The sequence below is a fragment of the Haliotis rubra genome, unplaced genomic scaffold (genome assembly GCF_003918875.1).
Source record: "Haliotis rubra isolate DU_JTF1 unplaced genomic scaffold, ASM391887v1 Scf248, whole genome shotgun sequence".
In the NCBI taxonomy this organism is placed as follows: domain Eukaryota; kingdom Metazoa; phylum Mollusca; class Gastropoda; order Lepetellida; family Haliotidae; genus Haliotis; species Haliotis rubra.
This window is the reverse complement of record NW_025766536.1, coordinates 1,174,722-1,200,388: the sequence shown is the minus strand read 5'-3', so window position 1 is coordinate 1,200,388 and position 25,667 is coordinate 1,174,722. Positions and strand designations below refer to the sequence as shown.

The window sequence follows — 25,667 nt, the reverse complement described above, 5'->3', positions numbered from 1 at the left end:
ATGAACCGATACAACAACAAATACTCACTCACTCCTGAAACGTAGTTAATATACTAGGTATACTGTTCAAAGCGGCTAAGCTCGATTCATTTACTTACGGTTTTCTTTGTTATTCCAAGAGGAAGATCGACCCGTGAAGATCAGGGTTAGAAATGGTCTTCAGTAACCCATGCTCGTCGTAAGAGGCGACTAACGGGATCGGGTGGTCAGGCTCGCTGACTTGGTTGACACATGTCATCGGTTCCCAATTGCGAAGATTGATGTTCATGATGTTGATTACTGGAGTGTCTGGTCCAGACACGATTTTTTACAGTCTGCCACCATATAGCTGGAATATTGCTGTGTGCGGCGTTAAACAACCAACCAACCAACCAACCAAGATCAGGTTTAAACACAACACACTTTGAATTTTAAATCCCCTTTGATTCACTTATCAAAACATGGCAGCAATTTATTAATTACAACCTGTGATATTCAAGATGGCGACCATGGCTACCAAGTCATCACCAAGGGTTTACGAAGATCCACCTTCAATCGTGTTACATGAAGAGACTGAAAAGTAAAAAAGCCATTAATTATTACTGGTCCTCCTAGTACCGGAAGGTATTCACCTGCGATTATCTCCCTTAGAAGTCTTTCATTTGGCAAAGCTGTTATTACTGCTCAAAGCTTACAAATGAGAGAGCATATTTCCTGGCCGATATATTTTTCGAGCATTTCTTCAGGAACCCCACACTACCATATTTTTTAGCCTCATTCTGGATACACGTTCATGTAAGGTAGCCGTTCAATAACATCACATGCTTCAGTGCGAGTGGCTGAATGTAGTTTTACGAACCTTTTATCAATATTCTAATATGTTCTTCCAGGGGACACCATACAGAAATGGGCCTCGTGCAATGTACTCCCAGGGGGAATCGAACTCGGGTAATTGACATTGCGAGATCACGCTTTAAACCACATATACAAATAATTGTAAGTGCTTTAGTGAGAGATATGCTGGGCTATTTAGATATAGCAGCTTTGACGTCACTCACTTTGGTGACGTCAAGTCACTGGTGACGTCAGACCCGAAACGAAGCTATGGCGGCGAATACATCCTGTATACGATTATATATATATAGGTATTTATCTTACCTTCATGTAAAATACTTTAATTTCATTGGTCAATGACGCATTTACAAGTGTCCGCGTCACCACTCCCAGGAGGGAGACAACTGTAAAAAATATTACCCGCTGCCACGGTTACCGGCAAACTCTCCTCCGAGAAGCTGTATCGTTAACAATCGTATGACGTCATAATATGACGCATGCAGAGCACAGAGTTCGAAAACCGTTCGATTAGCTGTTTTAGAGTTCACTATGTACACATTCATTTTACCGACTTTCACTGCTTTATTTAAACTATTTTATACATTGAACCGTCTGCACACTCAACTTAAACATACTTAATCATTTTATAGCAGTGTTAAGCTTGTCAGAATATGTTTCACTGATGTGAAAAAAAGGTCGAGAGGCAGACGCCATTTTGTTTACATATCATATAGTCGGTAGCGAGGTTATCGATCTTCAAAATAAAATACAATTATATTTTGTACATTTAACATGGCGGTAAGATAGAAACGTTGCATGCTTCTCCCTCGGGTAATGCGGTCTGATGTACACCTTGTTGTAGCAGTGTTATCCCCTACCTACCAGCTCGGGTGACACTGCTACAAAAAGGCGTACATCAGACCGTACTGCCCTCGAGAGAAGCATACAACTTATAATGAAATAACGTAAATTTGATAACAATGACGGTGAGGTGGCCAAGTGGTTAAAGTCACACTGAAGGCCCGGATTCGATTCCACACCTGGGTACAATGTTTGAAGCCCATTTCCGGTGTCCTTCGTCGTGATATTGCCATAATATTCCTAAATAAACTCCCAAACTTATGATAACAAACTGCCAGAACGCATACACTTAAAAACTAAATGTGGCGAAAACTCCATAACACCTGTATCATGCATATGTACGTCGGGCGTCGGGCGTCATCGACACCAAACGATATCTTCCTGTTCTATTTTAGCCATCCAAAAATAGGTGAATATTTTGTCAGGAAGTGAAAACTTGTGAACAACTACACTTGATAACTGAATCTAGTATATTTCTGGTTCAGAGATGACACAGCTTTATGGCTGACTGAGTTTGGGTTTACGCCGCTTTTAGCAATATTCCAGCAACATAACAGCGGGGGACACCACAAATGGGCTTCACACATTGTACCCATGTGGGGATTTGAACCCGGGTCTTCGGCGTGACGAGCCAACGCTTTAACCACTAGGCTACCCCACCGCCCCCAGCTTTATGGACATGATGATGATCAACAATATCGCATCTCTATACCAGCAACTTCTAGAATGCCATTCACACAAATCATTCGTCGTCTACATGGAGACTGTTCTCGCATTCTCTTGTATATAAACTGGTGTACCCCATCATTCCCCCATATGCTTGAAAACGGTATAAGAATCTATACTGAAACATCGCTATTGTTAAAATAAAGAAGTTGATCATCCATAAAGTTGTGTCATCTCTATACCAGCAACTTCTAGAATGCCACTCAAACAAATATTTCTGGTTCCTTTTAAATTTATTTTGGTCATTCCAAACTCACCAGAAGCGGATCCAGGATTATAAAATAGGGTGTGTGCATTAAAGTCATTAATTGTAGTTATATAGGGGAGTGCCAGTTTGTGTCAGGGATACTCGGGTTTAGCTCACTTTGTTGCCGCTGTCGTAGGTGTGGGCGACGCCGATACCATTGACTCTGACTGTTGTCGGCGCTGTTGCAACACCGTACACGTCGACGCTCCCTAACGTCATGGTCGTGGCGTAGTTGTTAGACTTGACAGTTGACGTTAGTCGTTCCTGCAACAGCGACGTGTGCTGGTATTAGAGTAGATACATGGACAACAGGAGTGAGTGAGTATGGTTTTACGCCGCTTTTAGCAATATTCCAGCAATATCACGGCGGGGAACACCAGAAATTGACTTCACACATTGTACCCATGTGGGGAATCGAACCCGGGTCTTCAGCGTGACGAGCGAACGCTTTAACCACCAGGCTACCCCCAGCCTAGAGTTTTTGAACCAATGGGTTTTTTCTCAGCGTACCAAAGAACTGATGCGAATCTGCCAGTCCCAGTATTGAATTGGTTGATGGCATTGGTTCCCAACGGTCGCCCTGGTTTACCCAAGGATTCGATTATTTTCCACATAACACTGTCACTCACTCACTCTCTCTCACAAACAGGTAGCACTGCCCATGTCATAACAAGGCTCTTGGGTTTCGCGAAACGTTTCAACATCAGCTAACTGTGTGTTAACATCAATACCTCCGTTGATTTGTTTTACTCCTAGATTAGAGGTAGGTATTGAGCCATCCTTCGGTCAGCTGCTTCATCCCACCGGGAAATAGTATATTTAGCATCACTTGCCTTCACACAAATCTTAACTGGTCGTTACAACATCGTTGCTGTTTGCAGATATAGGATTAAACGTTGATTTCATTGGGTTTTCCATTGGGTTGTCTTTGTCTAACTCTCGATGACGACCTTTACACAAAACCGCTCGCAGTGATGTAGTACATGTACTTACCCCGTCGAGATTGAACTGGATATTGTTAAACGGTGCATCTGGAAGTAAAGATACAGCGTTACGTATCTTACGTATGTTCCATTATTCGGGTAGAGAACAGAAGATGGAATTGCTGTGGTGGCCCACAGATAGGCACAAGGTTGTTGTATACCCTATAGCTAGCTCTCGACGTGGTTAAATCATTTTCAGAACATCGCATAACTAGCTTACGAGGGGTGATCAAAACATATGTAGCCACCCCAAGAAAATGATACAAATGCAGTTATTTTTATGTTTTATTGTTCTATATATACTCATGCCAATAATGGTTGTCACCGCCTTCAATTTTTTTAATTGGAGAGGGGTGGGGTGTGGTGTGTGGGGGGTTAGGGTGGGGAGGGGTGACAACCATTATTGGCATGAGTATATTATCTGTCAATCTCAAGCAAATTGGTTTTGCTATGTTCCAGTCTCACGATCCCCATTTTGTTTGACCTTTTACCTTGGTACCCTCAAAAAACGCAAAATCTGCAATAAATGCACCACAAACTTCAGGGCAAGAAGATTTTGGGTGTTTGAGGCAGAAAGAAGTTCGCTAGAATCACACTTAGTTGTTAAAGTGCATAAAAGCAATTTGAAATTACAATCGCTTGTTAAAATGACTCGACCCTTCATGTTTACTGAAAGAGCTTGTTTTGGAGACACTACCTATCCCCATTTCAGATGACGTATTCATAAGGGCATATCTCATTCTAATGTTTCCACTTATTCATACATGATACCAAGGGTTCAAACTAAATACTGAATGGTCACACAAGTGTCAGCTCACAATATATTGAAAACAGTGCCAGCTTGAATATCTGCACACAATGTTCTTGAAAAAATAAAATGCGCGTGTCCTTAAAAACAACTGATGACTAAATGAAATGATTTTGAGCCTTAACGTAGAATGTTTACTTGAAGTACCGTATTGCAACAAAGTTTTGCGAACATAATGATCAATTTAATAGCATAACATGATTTCCATTATCAGCGTTGTTTTCTTTAACAGAATGCACTTCAAAGCAGTATGTAATTATTGTTACTGTATGTCAGTGATTCATTCAGATTCAACTCCATAAAAACATGTGTTAACATGAGCTATTGCAAAATGAAAACCAAAACATGATTTAGGTGAACTACTTGAGACTTAAAATCTCATGTGACATCCAATATATTAGTAAGATTCTTGACTAGAATGTCATAATACAGTCCTACAAAATTTATAAGACTTTGGCCTTTATGATAAATTGATAACATATGTCCTATCATAAAACAAACAAAATGGTCACTCAGAGCCAGAGGTTCTACTAATAAGTCCAAATAAAAGAATGGTCAAATCTTTTAAGGGCATTTAGAAGTGGAATCCATAAGAAAATGAAGATTTATTGATGTCACCTTCTTTATTGTGAATAGCACGAAGTTTCGGATTGTATGCTTGCTCCTTCGTGACTCGATGAGTGAGTGAGTGAGTTTGGTTTTACGCCGCTTTTAGCAATATTCCAGCAATATCACGGCGGGGGACACCAGAAATGGGCTTCATACATTGTACCCATATGGGGATTCGAACCCGGGTCTTCAGCGTGACGAGCGGACGCTTTAACCACTAGGCTACCCCACCGCCCCTCATGACTCGATGAAGGAGCAAGCATACACTCCGAAACGTCGTGTTATTCACAACAAGATATTGACATCCATACATCCTGCTTTCTTAAAAGATTGGTCCACTTGAGGCCACTTAATTCCTCCAAAACGTCACATATGAAACCATTCAAATCCACAAGACTTAAATCATGTGGAAGAATATTTGGCACTTTGGGGGCCACTTATAAATATATTTCTGCTTGTAAAATGTTACATGAAACGAAGAGAAATAAATGTATAGTTGGTACTTCAAAAGGAGCTACTTCTGGATGACCCAATATATTGCAGAATCTGAACCACATCGCGATAATCCTATCGCGAGATACTGTACCAGTATATACCGGTCTACCGGTAATATTGCACAGCCCTACACGTAACCCACATACGTGAAATGTTGGATATGGCTTTGCTGATGATTACTTCAAAATAAATGGAAGTTTTTCAAACATCGGACATCGGGATTATAGTAAGGCTACGTACATTTTGATCGACCCTCGTGCGTCCCTTTGTCGATCAAGGAAAAACTGGTTTATGGTCAGGAACATGAGACCGTGTGTTGATTTGCTGTCTCCTTTCACACTGACACGCAGTCGTGTTAACGGTACACTGTGCAAAGCGGTCGTAAACCAAAACTCACTTACCAAAGAGCTGTACACCTCACTTAAGATACCCGTGAAGTTGCGGGTTAGAAATGGTCTCCAGGAGCCCAGGCAAATCGTAGGAGACAACAATTGGCACCGGGTTACCGGCCTCGCGGACTTACTTAGGCATATCTTGAGAGTTTCTACTTCAGTCCTGCCCCAGAGCGAAGCACATGTGATACAAGTGGGTTTGTTCAACATTGCCTCTGTTCACCCAGCAGAAAATGGGTACCCGGTGGGATAAGTCATGTGACTATTAACCTTCTTGCGCCTCACAGTCAGCTTGGGTTATCCGGGGTAATAATAATCATATTGAGCAACTAGTCAGATGGATAATAGGTGCTATATAAATGAATTATTATATATATATTATGTATCCAAGTTGCTTTGATCAACGCTCATAATATCACTCATTGGATTGTCTGGCTCAGATTATTGTCAGACCCTTGTTATTTGTGGAATAATGCTCAGCGTGGCTTTAAACAACAATTAAATAAATAAACAAACAAACCTATGGTATCGCCGTCGTCCCAGTACAGGAAGCCTTGGGCAATCTTCCTGGCCGACGCCGCCACCACCAGACCAAAGTCGTTCTGTCGGCTTGCAGGTTGAAACAACAAATAAACTGATAACACCCACAGGTCCAGACAAGCATACTTAGGCACTAAACTGCGAGCAAACCAATTGTACACCCATATTTCATGGCGTTTAAACATACAACAGAAGAAAAGGTCATTCCATGATGGTATGTTTGACAAGGGGGTCATTGATGTGTTTTGGAAATTACGCTTTCATTGTTTCCGCGACTGACTGACTGAGTTTGGTTTTACGCCGCTTTTAGCAATATTCCAGCAACATCACGGCAGGGGACACCAGAAATGGGCTTCACACATTGTACCCATGTGGGGATTCGAACCCGGGTCTTTAGCGTGACGAGCCAACGCTTTAACCACTAGGCTACCCCACCGCCCCTGTTTCCGCGACTGTTTTGAGTCCAGTAATATCTTCACGGGTTTGGGTCACGAATTTCCTTTGCCCAACAGTTTGGAAGTATATTTATCAATGTCTCATTTGTACAAAATCAGTGACAGCCTACCTCTTCTCTGTTCACATCGGGCACCTGTGTATCACTGTATGCCTACCTCTTCTCCGTGTTCACATCGGGCACCTGTGTCGGGACAATGCTGCCTCCCCTTATGTGGACATTAATCTTGTCCAGCGGCGCACTGATGACTGACCACTGCCCTGTCGTGGACACCTCCGTCCCAGTGAAGAAATCGTACCACGTGTCTTTAGGGAAATAGGCGTTCACTGTTGTGTTCCCCTGTGTATATAATATACGATGTTTTACATAACAGTATGGTTTTACGCCGCTTTTAGCAATATTCCAGGGATATCGCGGTGGGTGAAACGAGAAATGGGCTTTACGCATTGTAACCATGTGGTGAATCGAAACCGGGTCTTCGGCGTGACGAGCGAATGCTCTACCACTAGGCTACTCCCACAGCCCCTGATAATTTCGATAATATATTTGAAAATCAAAAATAGCTTCATTGAAAGAGGTTGTAGGGAAAGAGTTTTTCTTTCAAGAAAAATATAAATATCAGTTTATTACATGTGTATCTTGAATAATTCATAAGAAATATAGCACTTGATTGAGTCAATCTTATTTTGAGCCGCTTTTAGCAATGTTCCAGCAATATCACTGCCCGGGATACCAGAAATGGGCGTCACACATTGTACTCATGTGGGGAATAGAACCCTGGTCTTCGGCGGGACGAGCGAACACTTTAACCACTAGGCGCCCAAACTGTTTAGCTGAAAGTTGTTCCTGGTCAATTTTGCACTATGTAAATCATTAAACAAATACGAGTATCAGTCGCGACGGCCTCTCACAACATACTCACCCTCTCTAGCACGGGAGTAATCAGCAATGAGTCGCCCCACAGAAACTGCTTATCTATGCTGTAGGCGGTGGAATCAGTCGGGTACCTGGAAACATTAACATTAACCACGCTAAATCCAGTTCCATGTCCAATTAAAGAATGAATATTTATAATGCGATGTATTTCTGTTGGTTGATGCATGCACAAAATACTAACCTTCCGATCAAGATCAATATCCACTCGATGTCTTTCTCAACTCACTGAGGAGTATACAAATCCAGATACCTGTGAGATGTTAGAGGGTACTCCTACCGCGTACCCATTAAACGAGTTCCCAGCTCCCTTTGTGCGTTGTGAATATGCGCCACTGTATATATTGCCATATGAGAGATGGCGTACTGCCCAGGGGCTCCTTTTCACGAAGCAACCTTTACAAAGGTTAACCTTAACCCCCATTCTTTAACATTACACTAAGGTTACCTTAGTGACTTACGATGACCTTAGTGCTTTGTGAAAGGAGGCCCAGCTTAGATACACATTTAGTGCTTGGTGTTAGGAAGTTGGTTGGTTGGTTCTTTAACGCCGCACACAGCAATATTCAAGCTATATGGCAGCGGTTTGTAAATAATCAAGTCTGGACCAGACAATCCAGTGATCAACAGCACGAGCATCGATCTACGCAATTGGATACGATGACATGTGTCTAGCAAGTCAGCGAGCCTGATAACCCGATCAAGTTAGTCGCTTCTTACGGCAAGCATGGGTTAGACCATTCCTAACCTTGATCTCCACAGGTAGGGCGGGATTCTCGAACAAAGTGACTTAGCGCTAAATCGAAAATGGACCTGAACCCTAAAATGTCTCAGGAGCCCAGATGTCACCCATCCCACCACTCTACCCCTACCCTAAATTTAAACTGCGTGTAAGGTGCTGAAACTGGTGCCTCAGTCCAGGTTGAAGTCATGTGACTATTGATTCCTCAATTTCAGTGTAATGAGTGAGTGAGTGAGTTTAGTTTTACGCCGCACGCAGCAATATTCCAGCTATATGGCGGCGTTCTGAACATAATCGAGTCCATACAATCCAGTGATCACCAGCAATAACGGATCTCGTTAGTCGCCTCCTACGACAAGCATGGGTTACTGAAGATCAATATTCTAACCCAAACCTTCACGGGTCAATTTCAGTGTAACCCGCGATGATCCGGGCTAGAGTTGGTCTTCAGCAACCCATGAGTGTCGTAAAGTCCGACTAACGGGATCGGGTCAGGTTCGATTGAATCATCGCATACCAACAGCGTAGATCGACGCTCATGCTGTTGATCACTGGATTGCATGGTCCAGACTCGTATATTTACAGACCGTCGCCATATAATTGGAATATAAGTGAGTGTGGCGTTAAACAACAACCAAACAAATAAACTAACAAACAAACATACTGGAAGATGATAGGTCTAGCCACCGCCTTCTTCCGGGACATCAGCGAGTACAGGAAGGGTAGAAGACGGTAACGGAGTCGCAAGGCCTCGCGGTTCCGGTCATGCGCAGCGGAACTAAACCGCACTGCTGCGGGGTCTTTGTCCTGGAAGAAAGGGCGGCGTGTTTATTTTATGCTATTTTACTGCGAAAACACACGGGGGTCGGTTCGTATTTGCTTAACGGTAAAAACATGCAATTCCACATTGCAGTCAAAGATTTTATGCAGTTTACGGAAGAAACCGAGAAGACCCGAATGCAATAAAAATATGCAAACGCTTCTCTATGGCGACGGGGGTATTTTTGTGGTCGAAGAAATAAGGGAGCCGAATGTATCAAACTATTGAATATCACTTTTCCATGATGACGGAGCAATCACGGAGCTGACGAAAAATGTCGAGCGAATCCGAAGCTGTCGGACAATACCGGTGCCACGTTCTGGTTGTGTGACCTCATGAAAGGGTAGAATGCACCAAGCTGAAGCCATCTTGTACACAGCTCCTCGTCCGTGTCCCCCCTAAACCCACAGATGTCCACGCCGGTGAAGGGGATGCCGAACATGTTGAAGCTCAGAACCTCTGGCAAATAAAAAATAGAAATGGTCATAGTGATCTATTATCTCACGTTTATAACCGCTTCCAGTTTGGGTTGCAACGTCTGGCTTCTTTCGTAACTACTCGTGTCATTCCGGCAGGCCGGATGGTGAGTGGGCACGGAGACGAAAATGGTCAAGGACTCTTTCCAAGGAAAGATAACTCTGATATTGAACAAACTGTTTGGATAGCAACTTTTTTATTTCGTGAGTGCGATGTTTCGATGCAGATTCTTGTACCGTTGTCAAGCAATAAAGAAGTTGTTATCCATAAAGTTTGATAAATATTGTACGTCCCAACTTCTAAAATGCCACTGAAACAAAGATAACTTTCTTTGTTCCAAACATGGCAACTCCTAGCAAACGCCAACTGATTTATCATACAACACGAAAGTCACTTTAAGTAAGTTTGTTATGTCGTTAACAAATATCAGTACCAAGATAATTTTATAATCACGGAAATAATAATGAAAATCGATAATCGCAAAGAAAATGTTTGACTCATTTCACATTTGACCACGCGCAATTCCATTGGTTTGCCACGACTCGTGACAATGATGACATACTATACAGGTACGAGTCTTCTTGTAAGTCACGGGAAGAGGCGAGTATTGACTGTTTGCAGTAAAAACGTACCGATGAAGTTCAATTTAAACAAAAGAGTCAATCGAATAAAGTGAAATTAAGATTATGAATCCTCATCTTCATAATCGGGGCGAACAAGCTTTAGAACCCACGATGTTCCTGGCACACCAAAGGGAGGCAACTCTGTACAGCGAATTGGGCGCCTAAAACGACCGTGCTACCCGTGGCCCACAGTTTACAAAGAAAGACAGTGGTGTTGATTACAGCTTGACTAAACATGCAGTCAGGATAGACACAGACGTTCACCACTTTGGTGAAACCCAGAAGCTCGGCATGGTGCTGACAAAGGAGAAATATAATCGTTTCAATCTGAGATTCGAACCCACGATCATTGGAGTTAATAATACCGATCAAAGCGGATGCCAACCCAACGCGAATTGGATACAATGACGTGTCATCCAAGTCAATGAGCCTGACCGGGCGGTTTCGTTGCAGAAGAATATTTTTTTTTAAATATGAGAGTTTTGTGAAGTGAGATTGGTTTGGTCAAAGGCCCCTTTAATGGCTATATAATTGTTGGTTAGTTGGCATATCCTAGTATAGCAACATGCTTGCTTGTGTTGGGCCGCAAGGGTTGAGTCGCAAGCCGGGTGAGAAAGATTTAGAGTGAGTGAGTAAGTTTGGTTTTACGCCGCATTTATCAATATTCCAGCAATATCACGACGGAGGACGCCAGAAATGGGTTTAACAGATCTTCAGCGTGACGAGCGAATGCTTTATGTACTAGGCTACCCCACCGCCCCACGATCACAGGAAGAAGCATCGGGCACGGGGTCTAAGATGATTGGGAAATATGTAATCTCAAAACGTGTATAAAAACAGAGGTGCGTTACCTGGTATAGAGTAGTACAAGTTGGACCAGTCACCAAAGTTGTCTCCTTCCCAGTGTGCCACGTAATTTCCACTTCCGGCGAAAGTCGAGCGAGACAGAACAAATGGCCTCTTTCCGATGATATTTTTTAGAACGCTGAAAAAGAAGTCATCAATAACTGTACATCTGAGACTGACCTAATGAGTTACGGAGAATGCGAAATTGCCCAATACAAGAATTTGTTGTGTGTACCTACCTGTATGTGTCTGTTGTCAGTACCTACCTGTATGCGACTGTTGTCAGTACCTCCCTGTATGTGGCTGTTGTCAGTACCTACCTGTATGTGACTGTTGTCAGTACCTACCTGTATGTGACTGTTGTCAGTACCTACCTGTATGTGACTGTTGTCAGTACTTACGTGTATGTGACTGCTGTCAGTATCTACCTGCATGTGACTGTTGTCAGTACCTACCTGTATGTGACTGTTGTCAGTACCTACCTGTATGTGACTGTTGTCAGTACTTACGTGTATGTGACTGTTGTCAGTACCTACCTGTACTTGACTGTTGTACCTACCTGTATGTGGCTGTTGTCAGTATCTACCTGTACGTGACTGTTGTACCTACCTGTATGTGACTGTTGTCATTTCCTACCTGTACGTGACTGTTGTCAGTACCTCCCTTTTTGTGGCTGTTGTCAGTACTTACGTGTATGTGACTGTTGTCAGTACCTACCTGTATGCGACTGTTGTCAGTACCTCCCTGTATGTGGCTGTTGTCAGTACCTACCTGTATGTGACTGTTGTCAGTACCTACCTGTATGTGACTGTTGTCAGTACCTACCTGTATGTGACTGTTGTCAGTACTTACGTGTATGTGACTGCTGTCAGTATCTACCTGCATGTGACTGTTGTCAGTACCTACCTGTATGTGACTGTTGTCAGTACCTACCTGTATGTGACTGTTGTCAGTACTTACGTGTATGTGACTGTTGTCAGTACCTACCTGTACTTGACTGTTGTACCTACCTGTATGTGGCTGTTGTCAGTATCTACCTGTACGTGACTGTTGTACCTACCTGTATGTGACTGTTGTCATTTCCTACCTGTACGTGACTGTTGTCAGTACCTCCCTTTTTGTGGCTGTTGTCAGTACTTACGTGTATGTGACTGTTGTCAGTACCTACCTGTACTTGACTGTTGTACCTACCTGTATGTGGCTGTTGTCAGTATCTACCTGTACGTGACTGTTGTACCTACCTGTACGTGACTGTTGTACCTACCTGTATGTGACTGTTGTACCTACCTGTTTGTGACTGTTGTACCTACCTGTACGTGACTGTTGCACCTACCTGTATGTGGCTTTGCCCATAAAGTAGCCATACATGTTATGCATGTTGTAGTGGAGGCCTCCATGAAGCTTGGCAGACATGCACAGCGTCTTCTGTATGACGCTGTCTCCATTCAGGGCTGAGCAAAGATATAGATGACAGTATATACCTCGTATCATGGCAAAACGAAAACAGAACAGAAACACATGATAGGTTACACTGGCAATCGGATGTGTGGAATGGTATATGTGTGCCACTTTATATTTATTCTTACCTAGCAGCGGAGAAGAGCAACAAGCAACGTTGTGAACCCCATCAGCAATCAAACATACACAATGTATACGCTGGGGGGGGTAATCTCAACTATATTTTCTGAAATTTACACTCACCCATAATTGTAAAACGTCGGTGCACAAGAATACCCACACCCGACCGTGCGCAATTGTAACTGTGTAATGTGAATGACAAATTGAGTGCTTTTGAATTTGGTTCTATGACATTTTCCGTTTTTAAATGATTGAGTGGCAGAGTGAGTGAGTGAGTATGGTTTTACACCGCTTTTAGCAATATTCCAGCAATACCACGGCGCTGTTTTTAAATGACAATGTAATGAATATATATGTTTCTTAAATAAAACTCATTTGTACTTGAAATGATTATTGATGCAGACTTGTTCTCGTCACTATATGGCGGGAAAAGTGCCGATGTGACGTAAAGCCCAACTCAACTCAACCCATGCGCAGAAACAGACCTGCTTGATGCAAAGGACAAAACAGCTGTTAGAGCGACATGAATGAACCCATGAAACTCAGCGATGACACCGCAGTGTATGAGTGAGTAAGTATGGTTTTACGCCGCTGTTAGCAATATTCTAGTAATATCACGGCGAGGGACACCTGAATTAGGCTTCACACATTATAGCCATTTTGGGAATCGAACCCGAGTCTTCAGCGTGACGAGCGACGCTTTAATCATTAGGCTATCCCACCGCTCCTGGACGAACACGGAGTATTTATATACTACCCATTAAAAGTTTAGACTCACTAGTTTAAATGTAGCCACTAACTTCAGTCAACTGTTCTAAACTAGATTTTGATAAATATTCCATACTGTTTAAAGGTACTGTTTACACGTGAACTGATGTATTGTAAAACAAATTCGTAACGTGGAAAAGATTATTGTCATGAGTTCAATAAAAGATGAAACTCAGTGAAAATTGGTGAATTCTTAACAAAACTTTACACCAACCGCAGCTGTTCACAAGCACGATATTTGAAGCATGGTCCTCGTGCAATTCATCTGCATAAGGTTTTCAGTTGGTTCACCAAGTAAGGGGAAATTCATCTTCGTTGTAACCATATGTATACATAACATATAGTGAGTGCTTTAAGTGAGTCTAAACTTTTGATGGGTATATGTGGGTATGTGCTGTTCCAGGAACCTCCCTTGAATAAGAATACAGGCAATATGTCCAGAAATTAGGCTCACGTGGTGTGTAAGGCGGATTCTCCAGTGAGTTGTTGACGCACCCTGTCACGGAACCGTCCTTGAAGTTGGCGGGCTCGTTCATGTCCTGTTGTCGTGTAATACTGTGTTAACATTTGGGTTAGTGAGTGAGTTTAGTTTTACGCCGCACTCAGCAATATTCCAGCTATATGGCTATTTACCTCGAAAAAGTTTTGTACCCGAACGATTTCGAATGCTATTTTCCGTACGATCGCTTCCGAGTGATGCACATGGAGCACGCCACAACAGTGGGTAAACAGTCGCTGATAATAGCGTTTTATCAGTATTCAAGGATGTCAGCTTGCGGAAATATTAGCTAATGATAACCATGTCAACATAAACCCAAAAGCGTATATTCTGCAGGTCATATATCTATGTTTCATGCGGGTTTTCATTTGTTGTGAGATCAGTGTTGGCGACCGGGGAAGAGAAAATACATTTTGTAAGTCCCACCGATCCCTAAATAGTAGCTGTTGTCTGACTGGTTAAATCCGTTAGGCCGTCTCGCGTTTGATTGGACGGTCATTGGTCGCTCAAAGGTTACCTGTCGCGACCATCTGCAAGGTTTTGTTAGACTCAGTATAGCAGTGTAACGAATAATACTGAGCCTAAGTTTACTTAGACTGATAATAATCAGGACAAGGCTCACATGATAACAATAGGAAAGGGAAATATAGATACATGTAAATTAGATGTAAAAAATATATGGACTCGAATACAAATAAATACCGCTGTGTCAAAGATGGAGAAACCTACGACGATACTTCGAGTTATCCGAGATTCGACACAACTGCAAAAGGATAAATCGAGAATACGTAGGAAACAGGGCCCTGTTTCACAAAGCTAACGTAGCGCCACGAATGTCGCAAGTCTATGTTACAGTATAGGAGGTACGGCATTCGTAGCGCCGCAGAGCTCCAGCTAAGATTTAGCTCATGTGGGTACTGTACCCACTGTATTTTTTTTGAGTGGGTATTATGAATGTTGAGTGGGTATTTCATTTTCCGTTACCCACTGCTATTAAATATGTGCGTATTTCAGTCATTTTACTCACCTAAGTATTATGTCTTTGAGTAAGTTTACTAAGCAGGTATGTTCTGCCTTATGTCATACCTAATCAAAACCAACTTAAATACATGTATAAGGGAAATGATTTCATAAAAAATCACTCATCCTGTACTGACAGTACAACACTAGTCCTATACTAACAGTACAACTTGATAGCAATCGATGTCATTTTCATTACGCAAGCGATTTTTATAAATATATTCCGTACGCATTTGCTTTAAACTTTTTGCGTATCTAACATTTTAAATGCGTAATTGGTACGCAACAATTGTTTTTCAATGCGTAATTGGAAATTTTCTATGTGTATTTTACCCGGATACGCAGCTTATCTGGGCCTCTGTAGCGTTTCAATAGTTTAGTTGCCGAAACGGTAGTCTATTGTATATAGATACTGCGGCTGATGTAACAACCGGGGAAATACATGTATCAACGCTTTGTAGGGTTTCCTTTTCAAGATATTTTAGCTGCTTACACCCAGTGTGACCACCGACGGCTGACCATGTGTGGTACTTACTGTCCAGAGGCCGTCAAATGGAAGCTCAGCGTGCATGATCTGAGCGTGTTTCTGCCACCAGGCTTCAGCCTTGGGGTGACTGAAGTCTGGGAACACCGTCTTCCCCGGCCACACCTGTCACAGGTTAAAACAGTGCAATGTTATTTCGTGTAAGGATCCGCTAAAACTAAACTTTTGATAAATGCCGAAGAAAAACTAATTTGGAGTGAGTGAGTGGGTGAGTTTAGTTTTACGCCGCTTTTAGCAATATTCCAGCAATATCACGGCGGGGGACACCAGAAATGGGCTTCACGCATTGTACCCATGTTGGGAATCGAACTCGGGTCTTAAGCGTGACGAGCGAACGCTTTAACCACTAGACTACCCCCACCGCCCTCCAATATGTACATGCGTATTTTAGTGAAGCAGGAGCGGAGACATGGGTGTAACTGCTGTCGTTGCTAGTCTGTCTGTGTGTCTTTGTGTCTGTCTGTTGTTTAACGCTGCAGCCAGGAATATTTGTTCCTCTTCCTGGTTTGTGAATAATTCAGCATTTACCTGACAAACCAGTGACTGATATCATGCACAGCGACCCCTGCGTCGGGGCACGATGACATGCTGACAACAAGTCACCGGGCCTGACTACTTCTTTGATTTAGTCCCTATAACGACATGGGTGCCGTTGTACAAAGCAACCTTAGCGCTACTCTATCCGTTTAGGGGCGGTGGGGTAGCTTAGTGGTTAAAGCGTTGGCTCGTCACGTCAAAGACCCGGGTTCGAATACCCACATGGGTACAATGTGTAAAGCCCATTTCTGGTGTTCCCCGCCGTGATGTTGCTGGAATATTGCTAAAAGCGGCGTAAAACCAAACTCAGTCAGTCAGTCTATCTGTTTAGTCCCTATTACGACCTGGTTGCTAGGGCTTCACCCGGAATGTGCTCTGACATTTAAAAGAGACAACATTTGTTCTCTTACAAATAATCTGCTGACTGTCAACATTGCTACTGGGTAGGATGGGGCAAAGTCATCTCGACTTCTCAATACGTAGGCTTAAAATTCAATTTGATTGAAACCCGATGTTTGGTCGTAAATGTATGTCGTAACATCCGGTGGGAAGAACTGACCTACTTAAATAACACACTCACTGACTTAAATCACTCACTCACTGACTCACTCACTCACTCACCTCTCCCACTATAGGAGCAGATCCGTCGCCAGTCTTCACGAAGATATCATCTGCCATGCCATCATCATACGGGGCATATTTACCTCTGGGCTGGGTATTGCTGATGCCAGGATCCTGAAATATACGGTCAGCTGGTCAATGTGAACCCAGAGATTGAATTCCTGACATTGTATAAATAATAGTGACAAAATATTTTCCATGGACCTTGGGTCCACGCACTGCTAATATAAGAGTTGCCTCGGTCAACCTGGGTGTACCCACCTGTCCCTCTATAAGAGTTGCCTCGGTCAACCTGCGTGTACCCACCTGTCCCTCTATAAGAGTTGCCTCGGTCAACCTGGGTGTACCCACCTGTCCCTCTATAAGAGTTGCCTCGGTCAACCTGGGTGTACCCACCTGTCCCACTATAAGAGCTACCTCGGTCAACCTGGGTGTACCCACCTCGCCCACTATAAAAGCTGCCTCGGTCAACCTGGGTGTACCCACCTGTCCCACTATAAGAGCTGCCTCGGTCAAATGGGGTTTTCCCAGTTCTACTATTATGGAAGCTGATTTTTTCAGTCACCTGTTAGATATGGCGTTATATTTTGTAGTTTATCAGATAACGCAGAATGCTACACCTACCAATATCATGACGTATTTCTCCCCGTGGCTATGCAGGTCCTTGACGATGTCCGGCAGCTGACCGTACAGCTTGTGGTCGTAAGTCCAGTCCATCTCGTTGACCATGTAGTCGATGTCGTTCCAGATTGTGTCCTTGCAATAAAAGCAGAGTCAATGTTAGACTCCGACAAGTTGGATGCTTTATTATTTTTACTATTTGTGTTTCATTTGATGTTTATTCGAAGAACTCTTGGGAACAGGTTGTGACAATTTCGATCAGATTGTGAACTCTTGGGAACAGGTTGTGACAATTTTGATCGGATTGTGACCTCTTGGGAACAGGTTGTGACAATTTCGATCAGATTGTGACCTCTTGGGAACAGGTTGTGACAATTTCGATCAGATTGTGAACTCTTGGGAACAGGTTGTGACAATTTTGATCGGACTGTGACCTCTTTGGAACAGGTTGTGACAATTTCGATCGGATTGTGAACTCTTGGGAACAGTTTGTGACAATTTTGATCGGACTGTGACCTCTTGGGAACAGGTTGTGAAAATTTCGATTGGATTGTGAACTCTTGGGAACAGTTTGTGACAATTTTGATCGGACTGTGACCTCTTGGGAACAGGTTGTGACAATTTCGATCGGATTGTGACCTCTTGGGAACAGGTTGTGACAATTTCGATCGGATTGTGAACTCTTGGGAACAGTTTGTGACAATTTCGATTGGATTGTGAACTCTTGGGAACAGGTTGTGACAATTTTGATCGGATTGTGACCTCTTGGGAACAGTTTGTGACAATTTCGATCAGATTGTGACCTCTTGGGAACAGGTTGTGACAATTTCGTTCGGATTGTGAACTCTTTGGAACAGTTTGTGACAATTTTGATCGGATTGTGACCTCTTGGGAACAGGTTGTGACAATTTCGATCGGATTGTGAACTCTTGGGAACAGTTTGTGACAATTTTGATCGGACTGTGACCTCTTGGGAACAGGTTGTGACAATTTCGATCGGATTGTGACCTCTTGGGAACAGTTTGTGACAATTTTGATCGGACTGTGACCTCTTGGGAACAGGTTGTGACAATTTCGATCGGATTGTGAACTCGTGGGAACAGTTTGTGACAATTTTGATCGGATTGTTAACTCTTGGGAACAGGTTGTGACAATTTCGATTGTATGCTCTCCATCACACTAAGAACAAAATATGGAACGTCAGGGCCAAAGTATAACCAGTCTAAACTATCCTCAAAAACAAAGTCCGTTTGGTGGAAACGGGAAAATAGCTGTGAAAATATGAACAGTGCTTCTCGCGCAATTACACTGTTGTGAATGTTTTGAATTTAAAAACAACAACATTATACGAGAAACTGGACCGTCAATCACACGCCTTGCAAATGGAGACTTTAAATTGACAACATATGCTCTACGTCCGTAAAAAGATATCATGTGACCTCGACCTACAAATGGCATCTGCTTGTTCCTCATCCTCTGAATGGTTGCGTTCATCCCACTTGATCCGCCATATTCCCACCTACTCAGATGGTAACCTAGCGACCAGTAGGGCGGAAGTGGTGGCTGTCCAATCAAAGCCCAGTATTGATCGATGACGTCATCAGGCGTGGGACCAGTGAAAACGTAGAAGTCCAGTATTCCACCAAGGGCTCGGTAACGAATTGTCACAGGTTTGGTTGGAAGAACGTCTACACCTGCATGTATATGACTGGAATAATAACACTTGTAATAACCAGATTTCAGCCAGGTATCACAATTTAGTAGCCAGGTATCACAATTTAGTACCCAGGTATCACAATTTAGTAGCCAGGTATCATCCACATAACAGATAAAGCACCATGACTCCAACCATGCATCACATAATAGTAGCCTGATACCAAACTGGTAACAGTGTACAGTACTTAGATGCCATTTTAATTTATGGCATCCTGATATCAGCCAGGTATCAAAGAAAGGTATCCAGGTATCGAGTATCCAGATAACCAAGCTGATATCAAGTGTCAAGGTATTAAATTGAAATACCCAGACATCACACAGGTAAAGGATTGTGGTATCCAAATATCAAATTAAATTATCCCGATTTCCGGCAATTATAGGCCGAAGTACCCAGATTTCAGCCGGATATCAAAATTAGGTAGACAGGTTTCAGTCAGGTACCACGTTAATACATTTGAACATCACCCTAGTTTCAATTCCACTCACTCACTCACTTACGTAGGGTGTTGCTGTTCAGGAGAAATATTCCAAATGCGTCTCCATTCGGTTCTATTCCGAGCACAAAAGGGTGGCTGCCGTACATATTGGTGTCGATCTGAAGGAAAATGGATGCTGAAATACTGACTGACTGAGTTTGGTTTTACGCCGCTTTTAGCAATATTCCAGCAACATCACGGCGGGGGACACCAGAAATGGGCTTCACACATTGTACCCATGTGGGGATTCGAACCCGGGTCTTCGGCGTGACGAGCAAACGCTTTAACCACTAGGCTAACCCACCGACCCCAAACGTTATAAGAAAAGACGTTATATACTAGTACATGTCGGGACTCGGAGAGGGCAGTGGTATTTCAGGGCATTAACCTGACCGGAGTCGGTATAATGTGTGGGGTACCGACGTTAGACGTGGAACCTCACTGTGAATAGAACATGAATTCCGACCTGGAACGCGTGCATGTTGGTATGTCTCCGAGGCAGTGTTAAGTCTCCACCCTAACAACAACAACCCCCACACCACCACCCTGCCCACGACATCCCCGACGGACGCTCCTCACATCGGGGAAGACATCATGAGCCCAGAGGGAGTAGCCAGGACTCTTCTCGACTTGGATCCTGAACGGCTTCCTGTTTTCTCCGATACCGTACAGATTGGTTGTAGGCACCCCTACTGAGATCTGTATCATCTGGTCGGAGAAAACCAGAGGGGCGAGGCTGGCGTCAAACCTGCAACAAGGGATGGAGATCAGTGGTTGTACGATACTTGCGTCATATATTCAAGGAGGGTTGGGGGAGATCAGTCGTATGATACTGGGGTCAGACATTCCAGAGAACTGCGAGACTTACGTCAATCGTGCAACAGGACATTGAAGATCAGAGGTACTCTTCAATAGAACATTGAACATGACAGGTACTGTACTCACGTCAAATCTAGAGCGGTGGGGTGGACAAAGGGTTAAAGCGTTCCCTTGTCACGCCGAGGCGAGGCGTTACACATTCAACAGAACATTGGAATACGATCAGAGGACGGCCAAAGAGGCGTCAAACATTCAACGGAACATTGAACTAAAACATAACTATATAACACTTATATAACAGTAACTTACAGAACACTCCTCGTTGACTTCCTGGTAACGGTGAGGCCGAAGGAGTTGTGGTCGATGTTGAATGTGTAATCAGTGTTTTGGGGGGAACCAGATCCCTGGTTGAGCGGCAGAGGAACCTCATAGCGCTTATTGTTGGGGTCGTACACCTGAGGGGAGTGATGGTGTCATTTGAGGTTTAATTTGTATGATGCTTAAAGCCGTCTTCAGAGACTTTCAAGATGATGGCGGTAAATGAACATAATAGTCAGGACCATACAAACCACTGATTGATATTATGAACAAAGTCGAACGCTTTCGTGATCCGATGATGACCAATTCCCACGTAGATAGTTTGGGTTCAATTTCATCGTTTTGAACAATGTTTCACTTTTCTTTTCGAAACCAACAGAAAAAAGAACTACTACCACGAGTGATTGAGTGAGTGAGTGAGTTATGATCATGACATAGCAAAGGGACGCAACTCTGTGTGTAGATTATTTTGACATAGACGACCGAGAAAACATAGAATTATGTTATCTTAATAATAGGGAAATTTACATCGTATTTGTAAACCTACTTTAAACCGGAGTCTACTGCTCGTCTCCTCGACTACGTCACCTTGCAGGTCCATGACGTCATTGGGCCAGTGTGTACGTTGCTTCCTGGTCAGAACCACGGAGTTACCCTTATTCTGTACTTTCTGTACAGAGTAGTCGTCCCCTGGCGAGTAGAAACACGAGGGGGCGCCCTTCACGTTTGTCCTCTGCCAGCAGCACCCACGTGACAGACAGGCAGCTTTAGTGACGCCTGACTCGGGGTAACAGTCACTCCTTAAATGAAAGAAACAAATTCAATTATCGAGATTCCATATAACTGACTTGAGCTCGTATTGGATAGGGTGAGTATGGTTTTACGCCGCTTTCAGCAATACTCCAGCAATATCATGGCGGGGGACACCAGAAATGGTTTTCACACATTGTACCCATGTGGGGAATCGAACCCGGGCCTTTGGCGTGACGAGCGAACGCTTTAACCACAAGGCTACCCCACTGAATGAAAGTCCTTGCAACTAATGATGCAATGAAAAGCAAGCTCTATCTATAGATCATTTTGGAGCTGCATGTATAGTTTCGTCTCAGAAATGTATATAGTTTTCTTACTAAAATATGTCTACAACATATACTATCAGAAAAAAGAAACGCATAGGCGATTTTGTATATTAAAAATCTATTAATTACCTATTGTGTTAAAACAATTGTCAAAATATGTAACAAAAGTGTTGATAACATGATTTTACACAATTGCACAAGTAAAAAATCGACGATACCTGAAAATGTTGATTTTGATGAGATTTCTTACAAGGATTAAAAAGGCATAAACACAACGCAACAGAAATTACCTTCCAGTTGAAATTGTGCAGCAAAGACCATGCACTGTCTGGCTATAATAATCCAGATTACTTTCGTAAACTGGCATTCGTTTTGAAGGAGTTTCAAGGTCAAATCACTACGCCATGTCTTGACGCTGCGACACGAAACATCGCCATTGAAAGAATGCACGGCTGGAGATTACCAATCTTCTGTTGCCAGGCGTCTGAATGTTAGTCTGAGCACGATATCAAGGCTTGCAGCTCGTTACAACCAAACAGGTATAACAAATGACGGTCCCTGAACAGGGAGACCTCGAGTCACCACTGCAGCCCAAGATCGGTACATCCGGGTACTACATTTGCGTGATCGTACTGCCACAGGTGAGAGCACAGCAGCCAGGGTGCCTGGACTTCGGAGGATATCCGGTCAAACTGTACAGGACCGTGCTATGTCGTCACCATCGCGCTCAACGTCTCCGTTATGTAACATTATCCACTTGGTTGTATAGACATTACCTTCTTCTAAAGTGATATAAAAATTCATGTACTAAAGTCTATTTGTGGACGAGTTATCCATGTTTGAAAATACAACATTTTAGCAACATATGTCTGGCCTATGCGTTTCTTTTTTGGCATAGTATATAAACCAGACTCTAAATGCAGTCCGGTTTCTTTAAGCTAAGAAAATCTTGACTTGCCAAATTATTATAATCTTTAGTTGGATTCGTATTTTTTTAATGTATTATCTTGGAATGAGTGAATTGGGTTTTACGCAATATTAGAGAAATTTCACAAGAGACTATTATCTTGGAAGACAGACAACGGTATTTACACAAACTAGATTCGGCTTGATAAAAACAAAAGGAATATTTTTCGGGCATTTGCGCGTCACGTAATGTTTGGATGTCTAATTTCTTAACGGTTTATGGAGCTTCATTAGAATATCAATACTTAGTGTGTCCGATTTCGTACTGTAGAGTTTCTGCCCTTAGGGATTTAAGTGTTGATTCAATCCCTCGATCAGCATAGCATGAAGTCACTATCTCTATGTCTCCTGCCTCTGATTAAGAATTCAGGTCAATGCAATGCTATGGTGGTTAGTGTGTCAAGGCCATATGCTATATGTCTGGGAAAGGTTTGCAGTAGCCAAGTGCTTAAAGCTTCGTCACGCCGAGGACCCGAGTTCAATTTCCCGCATGGGTACAATGTGTGAAGCCTATTTCAGGAGTTGCTGGTATTTTGCTAAAAGAGGCGTAAAACCCAACTCACTCACTCACTTGAAAGGTTTGAACCATGAACTTACTGGGAACGGCTGACAATAGCCTCCGCTGCTACTTGAAAGGTTAAGTTTACCTAAGATCAAAAATACTTTTGCGCCTTATTATTTTCATAAGTAGAAAATGATGAGATGGTATTTTGCGGATGTCTTGATTACCAGATATAGAAGTTTGAGGTTTTTGCTGTTTTTGTTTTGTTTATTTTTGTTCTTTAACGCTGCACTCAGCAATAATCCAGCTATATGGCGGCGGTCTGTAAATAACAGTCTGGACCAGACAATCCAATGATCAACATCATGAGCATCGATCTACATCATTGGGATACGATGACATTTGTCAACTAAGTCAGCGAGCCTGACCATTTGATCCCGTTAGCCTCTTCATGGGTTAGATATAGAGGAAGACAAACGTATCACAATAGAATGGAGATGCCACACGCTTATAAACCCTGGATCCCTCGTATAGCCGAGGGTAAGCACAGAGCACGTGACCGATTCTTGCAATTCTGCTTGCTAATGAAACACGTGCACACAAAAAGGTAGCTGTCTCTGACTGCATGACAAAATCTGTGTTCACCTGTTTAAACGTACCTGTGTTTACCTGTTGGACACACCTGTAGTCACCTGCTCGACATAGCTGTGTTCACCTGTTAGACAAACCTATGTTCACCTGTTATACACACATGTAGTCACCTGCCTGACATACCTGTGTTTACCTGTTACACACACCTGTAGTCACCTGCTTGCAATACCTGTGTTCCTCTTAAGTGTTCCTCGGGGTCATGTCACATACCATTGTTTACCTTGTTTATCTTTTATTCATGTACTCACCTGTAAGACGTAAACGGTGTTTATTATTAATACTTACCTCTGTTCACCTTTGACAGATATCATTGTACTTTCTTTGCATACCTTCAAAATAAACAGTTACCGTCAATCTAAAGAAGATAAAGTTTCAAATGTAATGTGTACATGGTGAAACCTTGGAGTCATAGAAGACGAATCTCATGTGTTATATGTTTGTGAAAATATTTATCCATACGCCTAAAATATCTTCCTGCTAATGTAAATATGGTTAATCTTCTAAATGCTAAAAATATTGACGTAATGAGAATTGTTGCTATTAACATGAAACAGGTTTTCTTTGTGTTGATTAAAAACGTCGTACTGTCACGCGACCTGTTAAAAAACAACTTCAATTACAATTGTACTTTGGGTCACATGGCCAAAATACTGAAAAAATTATATCCTCTTCTTGCTCACCTGTATGACGTACTTCTGTCCATTGACAAGACTTACCTGTGTTCGCTTGTGAGCTGACACCGAGATGCTCTATACTTTGGGTCACATGGCCAAAACACTGAATAATTCTCTTCTTGCTCACCTGTATGACGTACTTCTGTCCACTGACGAGACTTACCTGTGTTCGCTTGTGAGCTGACACTGAGATGCTCTAGCATCACGCCCGGGGCTGTTAGTATCAAAACCAAACCCCTGCCCGCAGACGTGTAGTACCAGAAGCACAATCGCTAATGTACACAAGCTGGGTCTCCCTGTCCGCAACATGGCGACGACTTGCTCTGAATGCAAGCCGCTGTGAAGTAAAAAGCACGAAACATGTGCGATCTTTGACCTCAGACTGAGTCATCATGAATTCCTGTAGGTGTGTTTTCTATTTAAATCAGAACACCCGCTATTTCTCATAGTCCAGACCTGCATAGATTGCATAGCAACTGAATATTGTGACTGTAACCTTGAGCTTTAACTATATAACGGAAAGCTTTACCCTCCGATAAAATCGCACTCATTCAGGAAACAATTTGTTCAACCAGACGACTCAACTCCCAATGGAATCGTCTGCGTTAACGAATCATCACAAACACTCACACATAGAGAGAGAGGCAGACGCACGCACGCACCTACATACATACATATATCCATACATACATACATACATACATGAATACACACACACATACATACATACATACATACACACACACACACACACACACACACACACACATACATACATACATACATACATACATACATACATACATACATACATACATACATACATACATACATACATACATACATACATACATACATACATACATACGCACATACGTACATACGTACATACGTACATTCATACATACA

At 42.7% G+C, this 25,667-nt stretch overlaps 1 protein-coding gene across 1 annotated transcript; it reads right to left on the bottom strand.

The window, feature by feature from the left end:
- Positions 1–402: 402 nt before the first annotated feature.
- Positions 403–25,109, bottom strand: LOC124279226 (lysosomal alpha-glucosidase-like). Its single transcript, XM_046715038.1, has 20 exons — positions 24,922–25,109; positions 21,434–21,686; positions 20,878–21,023; positions 20,329–20,497; positions 19,772–19,868; positions 19,007–19,251; positions 17,561–17,692; positions 16,937–17,050; positions 15,770–15,883; positions 14,170–14,254; positions 12,703–12,820; positions 11,375–11,508; positions 9,731–9,882; positions 9,268–9,410; positions 7,851–7,935; positions 7,086–7,267; positions 6,455–6,543; positions 3,641–3,678; positions 2,765–2,911; positions 403–552 (listed from the first exon to the last, which is right to left on the bottom strand). The coding sequence occupies exons 1-20, from the start codon at positions 25,065–25,067 to the stop codon at positions 493–495; spliced, it is 2,649 nt and encodes an 882-aa protein (XP_046570994.1). The 5' UTR covers positions 25,068–25,109; the 3' UTR covers positions 403–492.
- Positions 25,110–25,667: the final 558 nt, after the last annotated feature.

What these genes read in the sequence shown, in the direction of transcription:
- LOC124279226 (XM_046715038.1), bottom strand. Translation starts at nt 25,067, where the DNA reads ATGTTGCGGACAGGGAGACCCAGCTTGTGTACATTAGCGATTGTGCTT. An exon ending in GAATCCGCCTTACACACCAC is followed by an intron (nt 12,821 to 14,169) that starts GTGAGCCTAATT and finishes ATCTTTGCTCAG; the next exon opens with CCCTGAATGGAGACAGCGTC. An exon ending in CTTGTACTACTCTATACCAG is followed by an intron (nt 9,883 to 11,374) that starts GTAACGCACCTC and finishes TTTATTTGCCAG; the next exon opens with AGGTTCTGAGCTTCAACATG.